Source organism: Trachinotus anak, unplaced genomic scaffold (genome assembly GCF_046630095.1).
Source record: "Trachinotus anak isolate AG129_WGS33_773 ecotype Australia unplaced genomic scaffold, CSIRO_AGI_Tana_v1 ptg000021l, whole genome shotgun sequence".
NCBI classification, from domain to species: domain Eukaryota; kingdom Metazoa; phylum Chordata; class Actinopteri; order Carangiformes; family Carangidae; genus Trachinotus; species Trachinotus anak.
This window is the reverse complement of record NW_027273872.1, coordinates 28,105,796-28,127,011: the sequence shown is the minus strand read 5'-3', so window position 1 is coordinate 28,127,011 and position 21,216 is coordinate 28,105,796. Positions and strand designations below refer to the sequence as shown.

Genomic DNA, 21,216 nt, shown 5'->3' with positions numbered 1-21,216 from the left:
AAATTTAGCACCCAAAGTCTTGAAGCTGTCAAAACACAGGTGTAATGATCAGATCACAGACATGACTTATTTCCTCTCCTGATCACACAAAGACTGGTTGAGCATGTTGCAAAGAGTTATTTGAAGCCTTTCTTCATTTAAAGCCTACTCACCACAACTTTAGACTTTAGAACAAAAAGAAATGAAAACATACAAGTCATTCGTTTTGTTTTTGTCTTACTTTATAGTTTCCAAACTGTGGCATCTTCTGTATGGAATTCTCTCCTCTTATCATTACAATCTCTTGACTCCTGTGGCATCTTCATGGAGCAGCTGAAAATATTTTTATTCAGACAGCCTGTGGGTTAATCTCTTTGAAGAGATGCTCCATTGATTTTATTGCTGTTTATTGGCCTATGTCTGAGTCTGTGTTTGGAACTCCCAGGGAAAGTCCAGTCCAGAAGAATCCAATTAGAATCCGATTTCAGACCCCCCTAAAGTGGACCGTACCATTTCTTAACCTTGATGTTAGTTGAACATCTTGTCTCCCTGCCTCACTCCATCAGTGGCTCACAGAGGTTAATTTGGGCTGGAGCCCACTGGGGTTGAGCTCTGTCTCCTTCAATATCATATCATCATATCACACTTGTATTATTTTAATCTAATCTAATTGTGTATTAGTAGCTTATAGAGTCTCTAATGGCGCGAATAGCACCATCTGACACTCAGTAAAATCATTTTAAGGTCGCTGTGCAACAAGACACTGACAGCGCATAGATAGACAGACAGACAGACAGACAGCAGAGAGTTCTTCAGACCATCAGAGCAAAGTGAGAAATATCTGTTATTGTCATCTATTTCCCTGATGCTCCTCTCATGTCGTGGCAGGAAACTTTCTTTTGATTCAGTAACAGGTTTTAAGGATTGTATGCCTTTACAAAAATCATGATATAAGAATGATATCACTGAAACCTAATGATTAGATAGATAGAGTTTATATTGTATTATATCAAAAATTGAAATGTAACCCCACCCCCCCAGAGAAAAAGTTGACCACCCTGATGGTTGTTCGCACTCTGGTTTCAGCTCGCCAAAGAATTTCCCTCTCTTTTCAAAGCTAACTATCTCCCTCTTGTAGCCAAATTGCAGAATAAGATACAATTTTGGAGATCACTCCCTCTCTCACTAATTGGCAGAGCTAACAGAGTTAAAATGATATGCCTTCCCAACTGCCGTGCCTCTTTCAGTGCTTCCCCATGTTTCTGCCCAAATCCATTTTTAAACTTTTAGATTCTGTCATCCTCTCCTTTATCTGGGATTATAAAAGTCATAGAATAAAAAAAAACACAAAACTCACCTCTGCAAATCAAAATGAGTTTGTGGGCTTTCTTTCCCCAATGTCTGTCTCTATTATTGGGCTTCTAATATGAATGTAACTGTGTGCTCAGACAACTCAGCTGAGCTGAGCTCATTGGCTGCAGCTGGACCGAGAGCAATGCCTGTATACTCTGCGTGCAGATATTGTGTAGTTATCCCACATTTTGTAAATGTATAGCGACCTCTGGTGGTAGCCCCCTGTTAGTTTTTGGGCGGGTGTAGCTGTGACTGGTCGGATCTTCTTTTGTACTGATGCTATTTTGACTAGGTGAAGCTGAGCTGGTGAGTTACGAGCTGTACAATATGTTAAATATAAGTATGTTAATGTATGCAGATTATTCAGGAGATGGTAGGTTTGTGTCATTAATATTGTGTTTGTTTCTACTTGTTTCGTTGCAGTTGATTACCTAGCCGATGGAGAGCACGATTACTGTGTGTGCACCAGTTGGCATGTGTGTAGTTGAATGCTAATGCAACGAATAAACACCTGGAAGACAGTGATCGGGCGTCTGCGAGTTTGAGTGTGACACTGTTTCACCAGTTAAAATACCCTATACGGTGGGAGTTAGTGGATCAGTGTGGTGAGTCTACTAAGACAGTACAGATATCTTATCTCCTGTGACTTAGATAAATCTGTTTATAGTGGAAGCATCATTATAGATAAAAGGATCAGAGTCTGAAAACAAATTCAGATGCATTTCGAGATCATTTTGTTCTCTTTCTTCTCCCCATAATGGGGAACCCTTTGTTCCCACCTTCCCAGCTTGATAATGGATTCTTACAATGGAGAAATGTGGGTATTCACACAGTTAGTGACCTTTACCTCAGTGGAACCTTTGCTTTGTTTCCTCAGTTGAAAGAAACACATGCACTCCCTAGGACAAATGTTTTCAGGTTTCTGCAAATAGATAAGTGCCCTCTAAAATGTATGTCCTGACAGAAAGGTGTCACATTTTTAGAATCTTTACAATCTGTTGTTCCCTCTTCTATGACAGCAGTCTGAACTGCATGGGAAACTGAACTGGGTATGTGGATCCCCAATGGGACCTGGGTAGAGAGCCTTGAAGAGATTCATATGGATTAAATTCCTTTTTTACCTCAAGGCTGTGAATACTTATGTACATGTGATTTTTTTTGTTTTTTATTTTTAATATATTTGGAAATAATTCAAGTTAACTTTTTTCACTTTGTCATTATGGGGTATGCACCTGGACTCCTCAGGGACCTATGCCAGGATCCTGTTTGTGGACTTCAGCTCTGCCTTCAACACCATCATCCCGGCTCTGCTGCAGGACAAGCTCTCCCAGCTGAGCGTGCCTGACTCCACCTGCAGGTGGATCACCGACTTCCTGTCTGACAGGAGGCAGCACGTGAAGCTAGGAAAGCACGTGTCTGACTCCCAGACCATCAGCACTGGATCCCCGCAAGGCTGCGTTCTTTCTCCTCTGCTCTTCTCCCTGTACACCAACACCTGCACCTCCAGCCATCAGTCTGTCAAGCTCCTGAAGTTTGCAGACGACACCACTCTCATTGGACTCATCTCTGATGGCGATGAGTCTGCCTACAGGTGGGAGACTGAGCGTCTGGTGACCTGGTGCAGGCAGAACAACCTAGAGCTAAACGCTCTGAAGACAGTGGAAATGATAGTGGACTTCAGGAAGAGCCCAGCCCCACCCACCCCCATCACCCTGTGTGACTCCCCCGTGGCTACCGTGGAGCATTTCCGCTTCTTGGGAACCACCATCACACAGGACATTAAGTGGGAGCTGAACATCAGCTCCCTCATCAAGAAAGCTCAGCAGAGGATGTATTTCCTGAGGCAGTTGAAGAAGTTCAACCTGCCAAGGACTATGATGGTGAACTTCTACACCTCCATCATTGAGTCCATCCTCACCTCCTCCATCACCATCTGGTACGCTGCTGCCATGGAGAGGGACAATAACAGACTGCAGCGTATCATCCACTCTGCTGAGAAGGTGATTGGCTGCAATCTTCCGTCCCTCCAGGACCTGTACGCCTCAAGGACTCTGAGGCGTGCAGGGAAGATTGTAGCTGACTCCTCCCACCCTGGACACAAACTCTTTGAGACACTCCCCTCTGGCAGGAGGCTGCGGTCCTTCAGGACCAAAACCTCTCGCCACAAAAATAGCTTCTTCCCATCTGCTATTAGCCTCATCAACAAGGCTAGAGAGCCCCACTGTTGCTGATCAATTGCACCAATCACCAGAAAAAATTCCTTGTATGTGAAAACATACTTGGCAATAAAACTGATTCTGATTCTGATTCCGATTCTGATTCTGATTGTGTGTAGAATTTTGAGGTGAAAAAATGAATTTAATCCATTTTGGAATAAGGCTGTAACATAACAAAATGTGGAAAAAGTGAAGTGCTGTGAATACTTTCCAGATGCACTGTATAGAGTCACACCTGTGTGATGTGTTCAGTAATAAGTTGAAACTGAAAGTTTGGCTGCATCACTGACAGAAGTTACTATCTTTGCCAAGCCACTATGTCAAAACCCCAAGGTTCTTGAGAGAATCTGGAGCACATCTGGAGATTTTTTGAAATAACATCTTACAATGCCCTGATTATCCAGTCCAGATTTCATCAAATATGGGTATGGGTTTGAATATCTGGGCAACTACATCTCTGGATTCTGGGGTATTTGGCAGAGTGTAAGTCCTACTGATTTAAACTGTATGTTATTATTCAACCACTAAAAGACCAGAAACCAGACCTGAGCTGTCACATCCTGTAGCTAGTCATTTTTATTTAGCATATATCATATGAGTACATTTAGTCACAAAGTGATAAGTCAACACTCATCTGCAGTGACATCAGAAATTACACAGAGGTTCAAGAGATTTGATGTTCATTTACAAACAAGTTTAAAAACCTAATTTTAACTAATGTAATTTTCATAAGATTATTGGATTATTGGAACTAAGAGTTATATTATGGCAACTGTACCATGACAGGGATATATGATACAATAATACATTTAATAGACTGGAAAAGTTTAAAGTTAAATTAGACCAAAACTGCAAGAAGAACCATAACCACAAAAACTGTTAATTACAGGATTGTAATTTATCATCAACATAATTACAACCATATAATGATTACATAGAACCTTGATTTGAATAGTAGTTTGGTTAAATGAAGGAAGTAATTGATGGTCCTTTAGACCAATAACACCAAGTCTCCTCTTGTACAGACAGCTTCCCCACTCTTTTTTGGGAGTGATACATTCTTCCAACTGAGAATTTTTATGACAATTTAAAGACAGGGGAGTAAAAAAATGATCTTTTACAATAAAAAATGTAAAACAAATGTATCACTTAATCAATGTAAAGATTTTATGTTGGACCCTTATATCTAAAATGTAATAATGAAGCTGGAAAACCTTCATCACAAGTTTATCAGGAATGTTTCAATATTTATCTTCACATTTACACATAAATCCAAATGAAAATAAAATGGTCATGTGCTCAAACTGTTTAAAGCACTTTGGGACTTATCTTATTAGCAAGCATAACTAACATTGTCGTACACAGAGAAACTAAAATTACTGCTTTTCTACTGCAGACACAATGATGTTTGTCCTGTTGATTGATTCACATGCTCTGGTATCAGAAGGTAGTTTGAAACCAATTACACACATTGCTGAATATCCCCTTGACAGTAGACTTCATCTTCTCCAGTTTTGATTGTTCTTGTCCAGTTAGACCTACTCCCTCTGCCACCTTTGTCAAGATAACTGCCCGTTGTCTGACACTGCGTAACTCTTCAATACGCTGCAAAAATCCAAGTTTGGCCTCCTGTTCCTCTGACTGTATCAGGAGATCAATGTAATCTGGAGTAGCCAAAGGATCTGGACGAAGGGCAATCTCTCTTAGACGTTGCAGGCATTTAGTTAATGTTCCCATCATTTCTACAACTGTACCTTGCACCTGCTCATATTCTACCTCCAGCTGTTTAATCATTTTTTCTGAACTCATCTTTTCTCCCAGTGCAGCCTCATATTTCTTCTTTAGTTCCTGATATGTCCTCTTCTCTGTCACACGTTTTACGTCCCATCGGTATGTCATGTTGAAATGGACACTCCATACACATTTTCCTGGACACACTGTGCAGTTTCCATTTCTCATTGCAGCACATCCTCTCTTATTCTCATCCTTTGATATGTAACAAGGATAATGGCAGGTATAGTTGCACCCATGGCAGTTGGTGATGAAAGTTCCTGCGTCAATATTGATCCTCTCAGATTTTTCCTCCACTACTTCATATTCAAAGTCCTCATTCTCCTTCATGTGGGTCACATGGTTTTGGAGTGCAGCTTTTGTGGTGTTTATTTCCTCCAATTTTGACAAACCTTTTCGTATCATCGGCTGCACCCCTACAACAGTCGCCTCAAGCTGTTTACGCTCTTCGAGAACCTCCTTTGTCAGAGTCAGACTCTGGGATTGCATGCCGGTCAGATGAGTAAAGAATGTTTTCATGCTGGTTTTCCCCATCTTCCAGAACATGTGATCAAAGTTGTTCTCATCACTTGTGGCTCCTGTATTTTTGGCAAATAGTACAGAGTTGTTGAATTTGAAATAGAGAATAGACCCATCTGGGTTTGTAGCACATGGGATCTCGGCAGCTTTGATTGCCTCCAGGACTGGGGGTGATTTGCCATCAGCAAAAGTGACCAGAGCAATGATGTTGCTGGCAATGTTCTTCCCAAAAATGGAGAGGATGGCATCAAAGATGTATTTCTGTGTGTGTGTCAGACGAGCTAAAGCAGACTGTACTACAAAGCACACTGCATCAATGCTATCAATTCCACCCTTGATGGAGAAAAAATCTCTGATTTTGTCGGTAATTTGTTTGTCTTGTTTGATTCCTCTGGTGTCACCAAACCCTGGAGTGTCGATGATTGTAAGAGAGTATGGAACTTGGAAACCATCTGTGTGGTAAATCTGATAGGCCGTCACCTCTGAGGTCTGACTACAGGCTTGCGTTTTATTAGTTTCTTCATCTATTAGTTTAAATCTACAGTTGTCCTCCCAGTCAACACCAAGAACGTAGTTGATCATGCCATTGATGAGGGTGGTCTTGCCAGATCCAGTGGCACCAACAACCATGATGGTTTTGTTTGATGGGTTATTGGTTGGGGCCTTTCCAAAAACCTTTTTGTTGAGCTGACCATCTCCTGCTGATTTCAGATTAAGTAGGTAGACTTGTGGATCATCTGAGAGCAAAGTCAACTCTTTTTTATCCAATTGTTCTTTTTTAGTTTTAATCTTGAGTTCTTCACCTGACAGACTCACTCCAACACCAACATCTGTACGCATCCTGATGGAGTAGACTGTCTTCTGTTTAAGGTTCTTCAGAGTGAATGTGTACACCTCTGTCCCGGTCTCTTTGCTATGCCATTGATTGCTGTTCTCCTCCTTGAACTCAATGATGTACCCTTTGACAGATTCATAATTTTGGACAGTTGGGACGCTCCATGTTAGAGTGACAGAGTTTGTTTTCACTTCACTGTCTTTTACCTGAGTAGGTGGACCAACTGTTGTGAGGATTACAGCGCTGCAGACATCGCTACTGACAGCATAGCTGAGTTTGCCAACAGCTGTGGCTCTGATCTCATACTCAGTGTCTGGCTTGAGTCCTGACAGAGTTACTGTCTCTTGGTTCTTCTCCAGTTGGTGAGATGCCCATCCAGTGTCCTGTTTCTGTTTCCTTCTGTATTCTACTCTGTACTCTATGTCAGAGTCTGGTTGAGATATTTTAACCTTTAAGCTGTCACGTGAAAGAGGAGTAGTTGTTGGGGTGACAGGTTTTGATGGAGGAACAAAGCAGACTGGCTCATCAGACCCATCTTCATATATCAAAATACATGGCTCAGGATGACTTCCTTTTGATGCAGCTATGAATTTGGTGTCATCACTGTTGCTCAACTTCTTCAGTTCTTCAAATAATTTTAGTTGTTTCCTCATTGTCTGTCTAGTATCACTGGAGAGCCAGTTTATGTTTATGGCCTGTGGATGAGGGGATTCTGCAGGAGTGTCTGCTTCTCCTGCTTGTTTGAAATGATTTGACAGTTTGACCAGGAAACTATCATAATGGTCTACAGAGGGAAATGAAAGGCACACAACATTTTTGACATCAAAAGCACACAAGAGATCATCCAAATTGTCGTCCATTTTTGCATCTAGTTTCTCCAGTTGCTTAATGAAAGATTTCAGTATGTCTGATTCCTTCTGCTTGGTTTTTAGCCACTGACCCAGGTCTTTGCTATTGAATGGTGACTTGTCGTGTGCATTAAGGATGTCTTCAAGGGCGCTCTCCTCTTTGCCACCCCCTCGGATTGAAGGGAGCACTGACCCGAGCTTCTGTATGAAGTCAACCTTATACTGATGGCACATCCGCATCAAATCCTGAACCTGATTTTCCATGGCAGGAAATGATGTTGTGGCAGGGTCTTTCAGTATGTCAGTGCAGCTAATCTCCATCTGGTTTAAACTCTCGACTGTTTCTGATGAACGTGTAATGAGAGCATTGCTGATGTCTCTTTGGAGTCTTGAGGCTCTTGAATCCAACTTCTCCAGAGGGTACAGCCACACTCTGAGTGGGACAGCATGTTCTCCATTCTCTCCCAGCATGTTAGGAAGGTTTCTGTAAACACTCACAGCATCACTGAAGGACATTGGGTTGGAACCTAACTTGGAGTCTCCATGAAATGTGCAGCTAAACTTTTCAACTGCTGCTTTCTCTTCTTCACCCATGCTGAGTGATGCCTGAGCATTGTCTGTGAGGAATTTCAGCTTATTAAAGGTGAGCTTCACCTCCCTCTCCATTTGTGTCTTATCATCCTTTGATGATGACTCTCTGTCAAACACAAGGTAAGCACCAGTACCATACAAGATGGCTGTGACAACATGAGTGGCAGTGTCATCTTCAAACACATTAGGATGAGAAACCTGTCCATTAGCCAGGTCAGACATTGTTAATGTTTCAAATTTTGTTGTTGTTTTGTACTGAAGAGTCACCCGGGCTTGTTTGTGAGATTTCTTTGTGTCTTGGAAATACTTTGCTGATCCTTCCACATTCACCAGTCCTCCCAAGAGACTCAATCTAAGAGAACCAGAGATCTTTAATAAATTTGACTTATCCTCAACCGAATCAGATGTGGTGACATTAACTTCAGTACTACTCTGTTGTCGGACACTTTTATTCTTTTGTATCTGGTCTTGCTCCCATAAGGTTACACCTGTTGACAAATGATGATGCAAAATAAACAAAGATGTCAAGTAGGACAGTTTCAACTTAAATGAGTAACGTTAAGCAGCTGAGTATTAAGCATCCTGTTATCCAAATGATATGTGTTGCAGATTCTAAAGTATGTATCACAATACTTTTTTTAACGGTGTATTGGTTTATTTATTTATTTATTTTTCATGTTAAGATTAACTGATATTCCATGAGGTCCTACCCGGAATAAGAACATCCTCCCGGCAGTCATACAGCATGCCAAGCTGGAATGGTCTCCCCAGGGCTGCAGTCTCTATGGTATCATTACCAGATGAGGCCATGGTGTTGATAAATTTCAGCTGGAAAACAAAACACACAATCTACTTAACCATTTAAAACCGAATGTGTTGTCGGCGACACATTTGCGCAGGCGCACTTTGGATTACCATAACACTGTAATGGTTTGAGTGATCGGAAAAATTCCAACGGTTTCTGAAAGCTAAGACCTTGCGCTTTATAGGCATATAGATGTCATTATGGTAATTTCACTCCCACTCCTACCATGAAACTGGGAAAGTGCCCCGAATACAGAAACAGCAGAGTGGAGAAATACAGCACATTGCTGATCGAAAATGTCAGCAAAACGGCCTTCCCGTGCAACAAAACCTCCGTGGACGGTCACAGATGGGTTTGAGGACGAAGGAGCAACCGAAGGAGCAACCGAAGGAGCAACCTCCGATGAAGAAAGGTAACGTTAGACGAGCTGAATTTCCAAGTTGAATTTCTGAATGAATGAAGCTCTCTCTAACTTTTCTCTATCTAGTTTTTACTTTCCTTACGTTATTGTATGTGTAAATCGACGCTTGTATTGCGTGGTGACTTTTTTAGAATCGTGCAACGTTACGTTACCGAGTCTTGTTTGTGTAACAAATTATTCTGTGTGTGTTATTACATGCACGTGTCCACCACATTTTTATGTTTCGATGAGCTATTAGATAATTGAATCTCCCTTCAGGGATGAATAAAGTTCTATCTATCTATCTATCTATCTATCTATCTATCTATCTATCTATCTATCAGAGGTCATATTCAGGGCTGTAGAGGGAGAAGCCGTGAGGATGCTGGAGGCTCAGGTGATGGTGTTAGAGACCGTAGCCGCTCACCGCGTCATCAAAGGTGGAAGACTGAGGCAGAGCCTGATGATGGAGTCCCTCAACCACCGAGGTTCAACCCCAAACGCACCCCAGGTGTCCAACCCCCTCTCAAAATGGGCCACACAAAGTCTGACAGAGCCAGCATGGGGCGACGGCGCTGCAAGCTCCGTAAAAGGAGCACTCCCTGGAAGTGTCAGGAATGTGATGTGCGCCTGTGTCTGCAGCCAGAGAGGAACTGCTACTGGCAGCACCACCAAGGTGTTTGAGTCCGCAGCCAGAGAGGAGCAATTGCCCTGTGTGGGGAAACAACCCCTGTATATAGTTTGATTTCTTTCATGGTCTGTTATGCACTACAGGTTTATTGTAAGTTCACAAATTATATTGTAAATAGTTCTATACTTTTCAAATTTCAGAAGACCTGTTATTCATGTACAGTTTTAAACTCTTATTGCAGTGTTAGACCATGCAGTAAATTGAAAATAACTGCCAGATATTGAAAGTTCCAAGTATTCTGGAGACATGGACAAAAGCACTTACTCACAGGACATTTTCTGACCTTTTTATGGTCAAAATAAGCAAAGGACTCTGGGCGGCCATTTTGAGGCTCAGGTGTCAAAGGGTTAATTACTGGAACTTAACTAATAAAAAAAGTAAAAAAATAAAATAATAATTCTCATTTTCTTTATTATAAATGAATTATGTTTATTTGGTGTAACCAAGACAAAAACAAAACCCTCTCATTATAGTCCTGTGTTGTTTTAGATGTCATTGATCCCTAAAGAGAAACTGCAGTGTTGCAATAGCAATTCACATAGAATACATCACAAAAACACAAATAACGTACACAAAAAAACACGATGAGAAAAACACAGCATCTACAATGTATATGCATAACACTGCGCCAAAACTACAAGAATCTGGAGCATATCTGGAGTTTAAAAAAAAAAAAAACATTACAATGTTATGATTGCAGCATGTCCAGTCCAGTTTTAATCATATATGGATCTATATAAAACATCTGTGCAACCATATCTCAGGATTCTGGGGTTAGGGTTAAGCATTGCTGAAGAAGCTGAAGCAATGCTTTCAGTAGCAGAAGATTACAAGCAAAACTTGTAACCTGAATGCAGAACAGTATGAAATGGTTGAAAAACGGCTGAATTGTTGAAGCAAAATTCTGAAAGGGGCAAATGTTTGAAATTCCTAACAGTTGTAGTGAAAACAAATAGGTTTAAGTTGTGAAATGTTGAATATACATTACAGTCTGACCTGTGAACAGTCTGAGAACTGAAACATGTTGTTGAAACAGAAGTAATAAAAATAATTTATTACCAAACTTGGAAATACAAGGACAATACCTGAGAAATACAGTCTTTACATTAGTATGAGTGTGTATGAGAGAGAGAGAGACAGATTCTGGCTGTGTTTGTAAACATCACAGAGATCAGATCCTGAACCTGTGTGTAGCTGGAAGACACAGAGCTGTCTGTGTCTCTGTCTGCATGTCTCTCTGTCGGCATGTCTCTCTGTCTGTATGCCTGTCTGTGTGTGCATATGTGTTTATATATATATATATATATATATATATATGTGTGTGTGTGTGTGTGTGTGTGTCTTGGCCTGTTAACGATCAATATCCTGCACCTGTGTGAAGCTGGAAGCCAGAGCTCACACAGAGACAAGTGAGTATTTGGCTCGTTGAACCTCTCAAGCTCCTCTTACTTATTCAAAAATGGTACCTCATATCAGAAAAATCTTTACACTGTCTGTTGCATGAGATCTTCCTGAACATGTTTATGTTGTTTTGGTGTTTCTAGAGTCAAAAATGTGGAAGTAGGAATGTGTTATAAAAAGGGGTATTTCAGTTTTTGTCTGAAAATCCTGTTTCAGAATTTGTTTTGCACTTTATGGGGCAGTTACATGGTACTCTCGTCACTCAGAGGCTCACAGTTTGAATTCTGGAAGTCTGTGCTTTGGTAGACACATTGGTTGAAAAAAGACAAACTTTTCTGCGTTCTGGTTAAAAAATTTTAGGCAGTTTAAAGTTTGAATTAATTCTGTAGCTGAAAGTATGCTGTTGAAGTTCAAAGAGGCTGAAGTTTTTGAGGGATTTGAACATCATCTCCATTCATTGAGTGGCAAAAAAGAATTGCATAAAAACCTTAATATTTTAAAAATTATAAATAGTATAAATAAGAAAAGTGACAGCAGAAATGAGCTGAACGTTTCGATACCTGAATGGTTTCTGTAGCACAAAAACTGTAGGTGGAGATAGATCGATAGATACATAGATAGATCGATAGATGCTCTCTCCCTTCCTGCAGAAGCCTCTGTGTTACACTTCCAGTCCAATCTGTTGTCAAGATGAAAGGCCAGGTATTTGTAGCCCTCCCCCACCTCTTCTCCCAGAATGGAAATTGCATGCAACATAGTGCTGGTCCTCCAAAAGTCCAACATCTCTGTTGTCTTGCTCACATTCAAGAGGAGGTGGCTGTTCCCACACCACACCACAAAGCCACCCCCTACAGAATCATCTGAAGATGAAGAGATCACATAACCTGTTGCTGAGGTGGAGACTCAAGGTTATAGGATGTCTGCAGGGGTATATGGTATTTGTATGAAATATACAGTGTATGCATTAGGATGTGTGTTTTCGTAGCACTTCAAGACTTTCTTGATACTGTCTTCTGAGACTCTGACTATGCCTGACCAGTATAAGAAGGACCCATCAGGAGGTTTTCTGTGCCTCTCCAACTGGGAGGAGGCCCAAGGGTACACCCAGAACTCACTGGAGGGATTATATCCCATCTGGCCTGGAATGCCTTGGGATCCCACAGGAGGAGCTGGAAAGTGTTGCTGGGGAGAGGGATGCCTGGAATTCCCTGCTTAGCCTGTTGCCACTGTGACCTGACACTGGATAAGTAAAAGAAAATGGATGGATGGATGGATGAAATTTTGTTTTATGAAAAATAAAAATATATAAATATGTACTGAATTTGAATTTGATGCCATAAACACGATTCAAAAAAGTGGGGACAGGGACACGTTTACCACTGTGTTGCATCACCTCTTCTTTTAACGACACTATAAACATTTTGAAACTGAGATCAGTTGTTGGAGTTTCAACATTTGATAAGGTGTCTTTGTTTTATTTTCAATTAAATTTGGTTTTACATGATTTGCACATCATCTGTTTTTTTAGATGATGTCCAACTTTTTTGGGAACGGGGTTGTAATAGTGGTATCAGACAATGATGAGTCTGCCTACGGAGAGGAGGTTCGGCACCTGGCAAAGTGGTGCTCAGTTAATAGCTTAACTCTCAATGCCGGTAAAAGGGAGATGTCATCACTGACTTCAGGAACTAAGGAAATGGACATGTTGGAGGATGTTTCCTGGAATGCCAAGACCACAGCATTGATAAAGAGGCACAATAATGGCTTTACTTTCTGAGATCACTAAAGAAGGGTAATAAAAAATGTAGCCTAATACTGATTTACAATTAATATTACAGAGGAAAGCCAAGCAGAGAGAAAAAGCCGGTGACATGAAGTGAAGGGCCACAAATCAGACTTGAACCCAAGCTGCAGCAGCTTGGACAAAGCCTTTACAGCATATGCTCTACCAGGTGAGCCAGCAGGGCTGCTATTATCTGTAGAAGAAAACCATACATGTATTTTCTCACAGCACACAGAGCTTGTCAGTATTCCTCTCACTGATAAACTCCTATCCACTTGTATGCTATAAATTGTTTGGTTTTACTGACATTACAATATTCACAGCATGGGGTACAGGACATTGCATCCTATATCATATGGGACAGGTGGCAACACCTTCCTGCCTGTTACATTATCACTGGTCAAGTTGACTGTGCACAGCACAAAACGCCCCTCAGGCCTCCGGGAAACACCCCAGTGCCCTGAACAGGCTGTCTGCCTTAATAGTAGAGTCCTTAGAGTGAAAACACACACACACGCACACATGTACACGCACACACACCCATTACCCAAACCTTAACCATCAAAACCAGGTGCCTACCTTAGTGCACATACACTCACACACACACACACACACACACACATGTGCGCGCACGCGCACACACACACACGCACACACACACACACACACACACACACACACACACACACACACACACACACAGGGTTTCATTCATCTACCTTTGAGTCCATTTGTTCTATTAAACATCAGTTAGAAATAAATAAAGTTATGAAAAAGCGTGTTAGTTAAACCTGTCCACACTTTATCATTCTAACTATAAATTCATTAGGAAAAAAATGATAAAACCTAATTTTATATGTTTAATCCTGTTTAGGTTTTTACTTACTGAGAGCAAAAAGCAGTGTAAGAAGAAAAATAAATGTATTTTTATTTTTTTCTCTTTTTACTTTACTGAAAACAATTATAAATTGAAATACAATACAATAAATGAATAAAGAGTAATAAGACAATGGCAACTGGAGAAGAAAATGTTAAGAAATACATTTATGATAAAAAGTTAAAAGTGTGAGAGCTGAATTCTGCCTCTAACAATGAGACTGAAGCAGAAGTTACACAGATAAACAGCAGTGTAGTGTCAGGCTGACACCAGGATGTGGTCTAATAATAATAATGTAGTAATATTAACAAAATATTAAATATTAAACTGCAGGCCTCTGGCGTTTCTTCTGTGATATTTAATTTTACATTTATGAGTTTTACATCTAATCTAAAAACTGTCAAGTAAAAACAAAGTGAAACTGTTTTCTTACCTGAAATCTGGTGGAGCAGTGAGCAGAACTGTGTTCTCTCCTGAACTCCCCTGGTCTCTCCTGGACTCCCCTGGTCTCTACTGAACTGTCCTCAGTCCTTTTATAGCTTATGGGTCTGAACCTGATGAATCTGTTCTCTTTCCCTCTCACTTTCATTTTCCTCCATTGATGGTTTAAACCACACACACACACACACACACACACACACACACACACACACACACACACACAAACCTGTTCTCTTTCATTTTTACTTTCCTTTTCCTTTCTTTGATGGTTTAAAATCACTTCATTTCTCGGAAATCACATGACCACACACACACACACACACACACACACACACACACACACACACACACACACACACACACACACACACACACACACACACACAGAGTTTCATTCCTCTACCTTTGAGTCCCTCTGTTCTCTTAAACATTAACCATTATCACCAGTCTCCTGTTGGGCTGGCTCACCCCATAATTGACACAACGCTTATCTACATTTTTACAGCCTGTTTTACTGGGACCGCTTGACGTGAAAGTAAAACTTGCTGTGTGTGCTGTAACAGCCTGTCTCTGACCAGTCCACATTCACTGTTCAATTCAATTCAATTCAATTCAATTTTATTTGTATAGCGCCAAATCATAATATACATTATCTCAAGGCACTTTACAGGGTAAGGTCAAGACCTTACTTTGTTACAGAGAAAAACCCAACAGTTCCCACAAAGAGCAAGCGCTTGGCGACAGGGGGGAGGAAAAACTCCCTTTTAACAGGAAGAAACCTCCAACAGAACCGGGCTCAGGGTGGGCGGCCGTCTGCCTCGACCGGTTGGGTTTAGGAGAAGATAGAAAGAGGGGGAGGGGGAGGAGAGAGGAGAAGAGAGAGAGAGAGAGAGAGAGAGAGAGAGACCAGGAACAGCTGTGTAGGTAATGGTGTTATTATGTTGTGTGGGATTGCTCCATTCCAGTCTAGCCAAGGGAAGTAGCTTGACACAGACATTGAAAAACTGGAATGTTGGAAAACAAATTGAGACAGAATAATATTAGGATCCACCTGGAAGGAGGTCCATTCATACATCTATCAGTCCATACATACATAAATACATACATACATACATCCATTAGCTGCACTGTAGGGTTGATGCGATCTTATCCATAGTCTGATCGTCCTATCGTTACCTTGTGAAATTGCCAATAGCCAATATGCCATTGATGGGAAAAAACTGCCAAATATCATCTTGACATTGGCTGAGGCATAAGATCACTGAGATCATCGTCCATACGCACGACCCTACTATACTGCTTGTCCTTTGAGGGTGCTGGGGGGCTGGAGCCAATCCCAGCTGACATTGGGTGAGGGTGGGGTACTTCCTGGACAGGTCTCCAGTCTGTCACAGGGCTGACAAAGAGAGTCAGAAAAAAAAAAGTAATTCACGCTCACATTCACACCCCTCTGTGTTGTAGGAAGCCGGAGTAGTCAGGGGAAAACTGTCTGATGTTTTTCTACCTACTTATATTCTGCTGGTTTTAACACCTCAGCCTCAGCTATGACATCAGCCACGGTCAGAAGTTATTACACTCAGCAAGGACTACACACTGACTACACACTGACTACACACTGACTACACACTGAGTCCACACTGAGTCCACACTGAGTCCACACTGACTACACACTGACTACACACTGACTACACACTGACTACACACTGACTACACACTGACTACACACTGAGTCCACACTGAGTACACACTGACTACACACTGAGTCCACACTGACTACACACTGACTACACACTGAGTCCACACTGAGTACACACTGAGTCCACACTGAGTCCACACTGACTACACACTGACTACACACTGACTACACACTGAGTCCACACTGAGTCCACACTGACTACACACTGACTACACACTGACTACACACTGAGTACACACTGACTACACACTGACTACACACTGACTACACACTGACTACACACTGAGTACACACTGACTACACACTGACTACACACTGACTACACACTGAGTCCACACTGACTACACACTGAGTCCACACTGACTACACACTGACTACACACTGACTACACACTGACTACACACTGAGTCCACACTGAGTCCACACTGACTACACACTGACTACACACTGACTACACACTGACTACACACTGAGTACACACTGAGTACACACTGACTACACACTGAGTCCACACTGAGTCCACACTGAGTCCACACTGACTACACACTGACTACACACTGAGTCCACACTGACTACACACTGACTACACACTGAGTCCACACTGAGTCCACACTGACTACACACTGACTACACACTGACTACACACTGACTACACACTGAGTACACACTGACTACACACTGACTACACACTGACTACACACTGAGTCCACACTGACTACACACTGACTACACACTGAGTCCACACTGAGTCCACACTGACTACACGCTGACTACACACTGAGTCCACACTGACTACACACTGACTACACACTGACTACACACTGACTACACACTGAGTACACACTGAGTCCACACTGAGTACACACTGAGTACACACTGAGTCCACACTGAGTACACACTGAGTACACACTGAGTCCACACTGACTACACACTGACTACACACTGACTACACACTGAGTCCACACTGAGTACACACTGACTACACACTGAGTCCACACTGACTACACACTGACTACACACTGACTACACACTGAGTCCACACTGACTACACACTGACTACACACTGACTACACACTGAGTCCACACTGACTACACACTGACTACACACTGAGTACACACTGAGTCCACACTGACTACACACTGACTACACACTGACTACACACTGAGTCCACACTGACTACACACTGACTACACACTGACTACACACTGACTACACACTGAGTCCACACTGACTACACACTGACTACACACTGAGTACACACTGAGTCCACACTGACTACACACTGACTACACACTGACTACACACTGAGTCCACACTGACTACACACTGAGTCCACACTGAGTCCACACTGACTACACACTGACTACACACTGACTACACACTGAGTCCACACTGACTACACACTGACTACACACTGAGTACACACTGACTACACACTGACTACACACTGACTACACACTGACTACACACTGAGTCCACACTGACTACACACTGAGTCCACACTGAGTCCACACTGACTACACACTGACTACACACTGAGTCCACACTGACTACACACTGACTACACACTGAGTCCACACTGACTACACACTGACTACACACTGACTACACACTGAGTCCACACTGACTACACACTGACTACACACTGAGTCCACACTGAGTCCACACTGACTACACACTGACTACACACTGACTACACACTGACTACACACTGAGTCCACACTGACTACACACTGACTACACACTCACTACACACTGACTACACACTGACTACACACTGAGTCCACACTGACTACACACTGAGTCCACACTGAGTCCACACTGACTACACACTGACTACACACTGACTACACACTGACTACACACTGAGTCCACACTGAGTACACACTGAGTCCACACTGAGTCCACACTGACTACACACTGACTACACACTGACTACACACTGAGTCCACACTGACTACACACTGACTACACACTGAGTACACACTGAGTCCACACTGACTACACACTGACTACACACTGACTACACACTGAGTCCACACTGACTACACACTGACTACACACTCACTACACACTGACTACACACTGACTACACACTGAGTACACACTGACTACACACTGAGTCCACACTGACTATACACTGACTACACACTGACTACACACTGACTACACACTGAGTCCACACTGACTACACACTGACTACACACTCACTACACACTGACTACACACTGACTACACACTGACTACACACTCACTACACACTGAGTCCACACTGAGTCCACACTGACTACACACTGACTACACACTGACTACACACTGAGTCCACACTGACTACACACTGACTACACACTGAGTCCACACTGAGTCCACACTGACTACACACTGACTACACACTGACTACACACTGACTACACACTGAGTCCACACTGAGTCCACACTGACTCCACACTGAGTCCACACTGAGTCCACACTGACTACACACTGACTACACACTGAGTCCACACTGACTACACACTGACTACACACTGACTACACACTGACTACACACTGAGTCCACACTGACTACACACTGAGTCCACACTCACTACACACTGACTACACACTGACTACACACTGACTATACACTGACTACACACTGAGTACACACTGACTACACACTGACTACACACTGAGTACACACTGAGTCCACACTGACTACACACTGACTACACACTGAGTACACACTGAGTCCACACTGACTACACACTGAGTACACACTGAGTACACACTGACTATACACTGACTACACACTGACTACACACTGAGTCCACACTGACTACACACTGACTACACACTGAGTCCACACTGAGTCCACACTGACTACACACTGACTACACACTGAGTCCACACTGACTATACACTGACTACACACTGACTACACACTGAGTCCACATTGACTCTTGTAATGGGAAATTTTGGTATAACTCATGTGTGTCTATTCAAAACTGTGTAACCAAAGACTGTGTGCCTATTTCTGATGAAGTTTTGAAGTGACCTATGTATACCTTATGTGGTTGTGTAAGAGACCTTTGTGTGAACTGATGAAGAACACATGTAGACAATATATGTGGATGCCTTTGCCCTTCTCTTAATGATAAGTGCTGCTCATTTGACCCTTGTGGAGACAGAGCTGTGAGTTACAGTGACATTGCGTTGGGGGAGAGGCAAGCAGGTGAAGACTCAGCACAGAGACAATCCCGTGAGAGAGAGTATCGTATTTTGTCGTATTTGATGTTAAGTAGGCTCATGGTTCTTATATGTTTGTTAACTACTGTTTGTAAGAGAAAAGGTTATATTCAGTTTTGGAATATTCATGGTAATTCTTATTTCTTATTTCTATTCTTATTTCTTATTTTTTATTTAATTTCTTTTATTTGCATTTTAAGCCTTTAAATGGAAAATAAAGATGTTTTGACTGTTTATTTCTGGTTTACAAAATTGTTTTTTTGAAGGTATTTTATGGTAACACTGATACATTTTTTCTATTTTGATTATAAATACAATTATGTTATTGCAGCTTTCAGAAGGTTACAAAAAAAGTCAGCCGCAGCCCAAGATCAAGACAGTGTTGGAGCAACCAATCCTCCAACCTGAACCACCCTCTGATATGACCTGTAGTAGTGTCTCCGGAAAAAACACCTCCACGGAAGCAATGGTGTGAAAGACCTTGGTTGTTATGGTCACAATAATAAACTTGCAAACACGTGTAACTACCTTCATTGCTACTATTATAACAGTCATGACTTGGTTAGGTTTAGGAAAAGATGGTGATTTGGGTTACAATAATACTACTATCTACTACTACTACTACTATTACTATCTACTAGTAATACTACCTCCTTATTGGTTGATGTTTGTTGTCATGGTTACAATAATAACAACGGTCATGGATAATAGAAACAACATAAACTGCTACCTTCACATTGGAATCGAATACCTCTCTCCTGTGTAATATTCCTGTGTTTTCCCTTTGCTCCTGTCATCATTAATACGACCACTAGATGTCGCCTAGCAACAAAACCTAATATGGGTCATAATAACCTGCTGACAGGTGGCTGATGGGCTCATTGTTTACAGGAGGGCAGTCTCAGGAGGAGGGGTGTTTGTATACTGTTTGAGGATCTGACCATCATGTAACTGAAACATACTGACACCTTTAGACTAATTGTTGAAATGTATTGCTACCCTGTTAAAGTCTTTGTTGTACTTTTGTTTTTGTTATTAAGGTATTGCCCAGTCTCATGGAGAGCACATGGTTCAATCTATGTATAGAGAAAAAACTTGTCCACTGAGAAGAGGAAGGACAGCGACAGTCGCAGTTGTGTAATTAATCTTCATTGTGAGTCGATAATGTGTAAATGCAGATGTTTTACAGAGAACTGCACAAAAGTGCCTCAGTAACGCAGAACAGAAATAGAAGTTGCTGCTCAGTGCTGATATCACACTATATGGGGAAGTGAGAAGGAAAGGTTATGACTTGCGCTTCCATAGACATACAATGTATGAGCCAGGATAAGGCCTGAAACACAGCAGTTTTGCACCTCATTTGACAAAGTCTTGCTGAGAAAGCAGAAGCAAGTGTGTTAAGTGTTTGTGCATGTGTGCAATTCTCTCTCTCCCTCTCTCTTTCTCTTTCTCTCTCTCTCTCTGTGTGTATGTGTGTGTGACTGATTTGTCCAGTCTCAGTAATATTTCTGGGTTATTCCCCAAAGCAGGGCTTTTATCCTCCTAAAGGTAGTCTAAGTAGGGATCTAAGCTGTGTCTCTTCATGACTTGTGTCTAGCCTCTTTAAACAACAGAAAAACAGCATCCCATTTATAAAAACTCAATTTTATTTTGAAATGCAATTACAGCGACAATCACTGGTGTTTCACAGTGCTGGCTGTTATGTAAAGATTAAGGAGGTGGAAGCATATGTATTTCTTAGTGTGGGTTTCAGGTGTCCTATTT

The 21,216-nt window shown here is 41.8% G+C and overlaps 1 protein-coding gene across 1 annotated transcript; it reads right to left on the bottom strand.

Moving 5' to 3' along the window:
* Positions 1-4,106: 4,106 nt before the first annotated feature.
* LOC139606175 (uncharacterized) lies at positions 4,107-14,695 on the bottom strand. Its single transcript, XM_071458207.1, has 3 exons — positions 14,523-14,695; positions 8,843-8,960; positions 4,107-8,620 (listed from the first exon to the last, which is right to left on the bottom strand). Exons 1-3 carry the CDS (start codon positions 14,676-14,678, stop codon positions 4,989-4,991), a joined length of 3,906 nt encoding a protein of 1,301 aa, XP_071314308.1. The 5' UTR covers positions 14,679-14,695; the 3' UTR covers positions 4,107-4,988.
* Between the last annotated feature and the right edge of the window lie 6,521 nt (positions 14,696-21,216).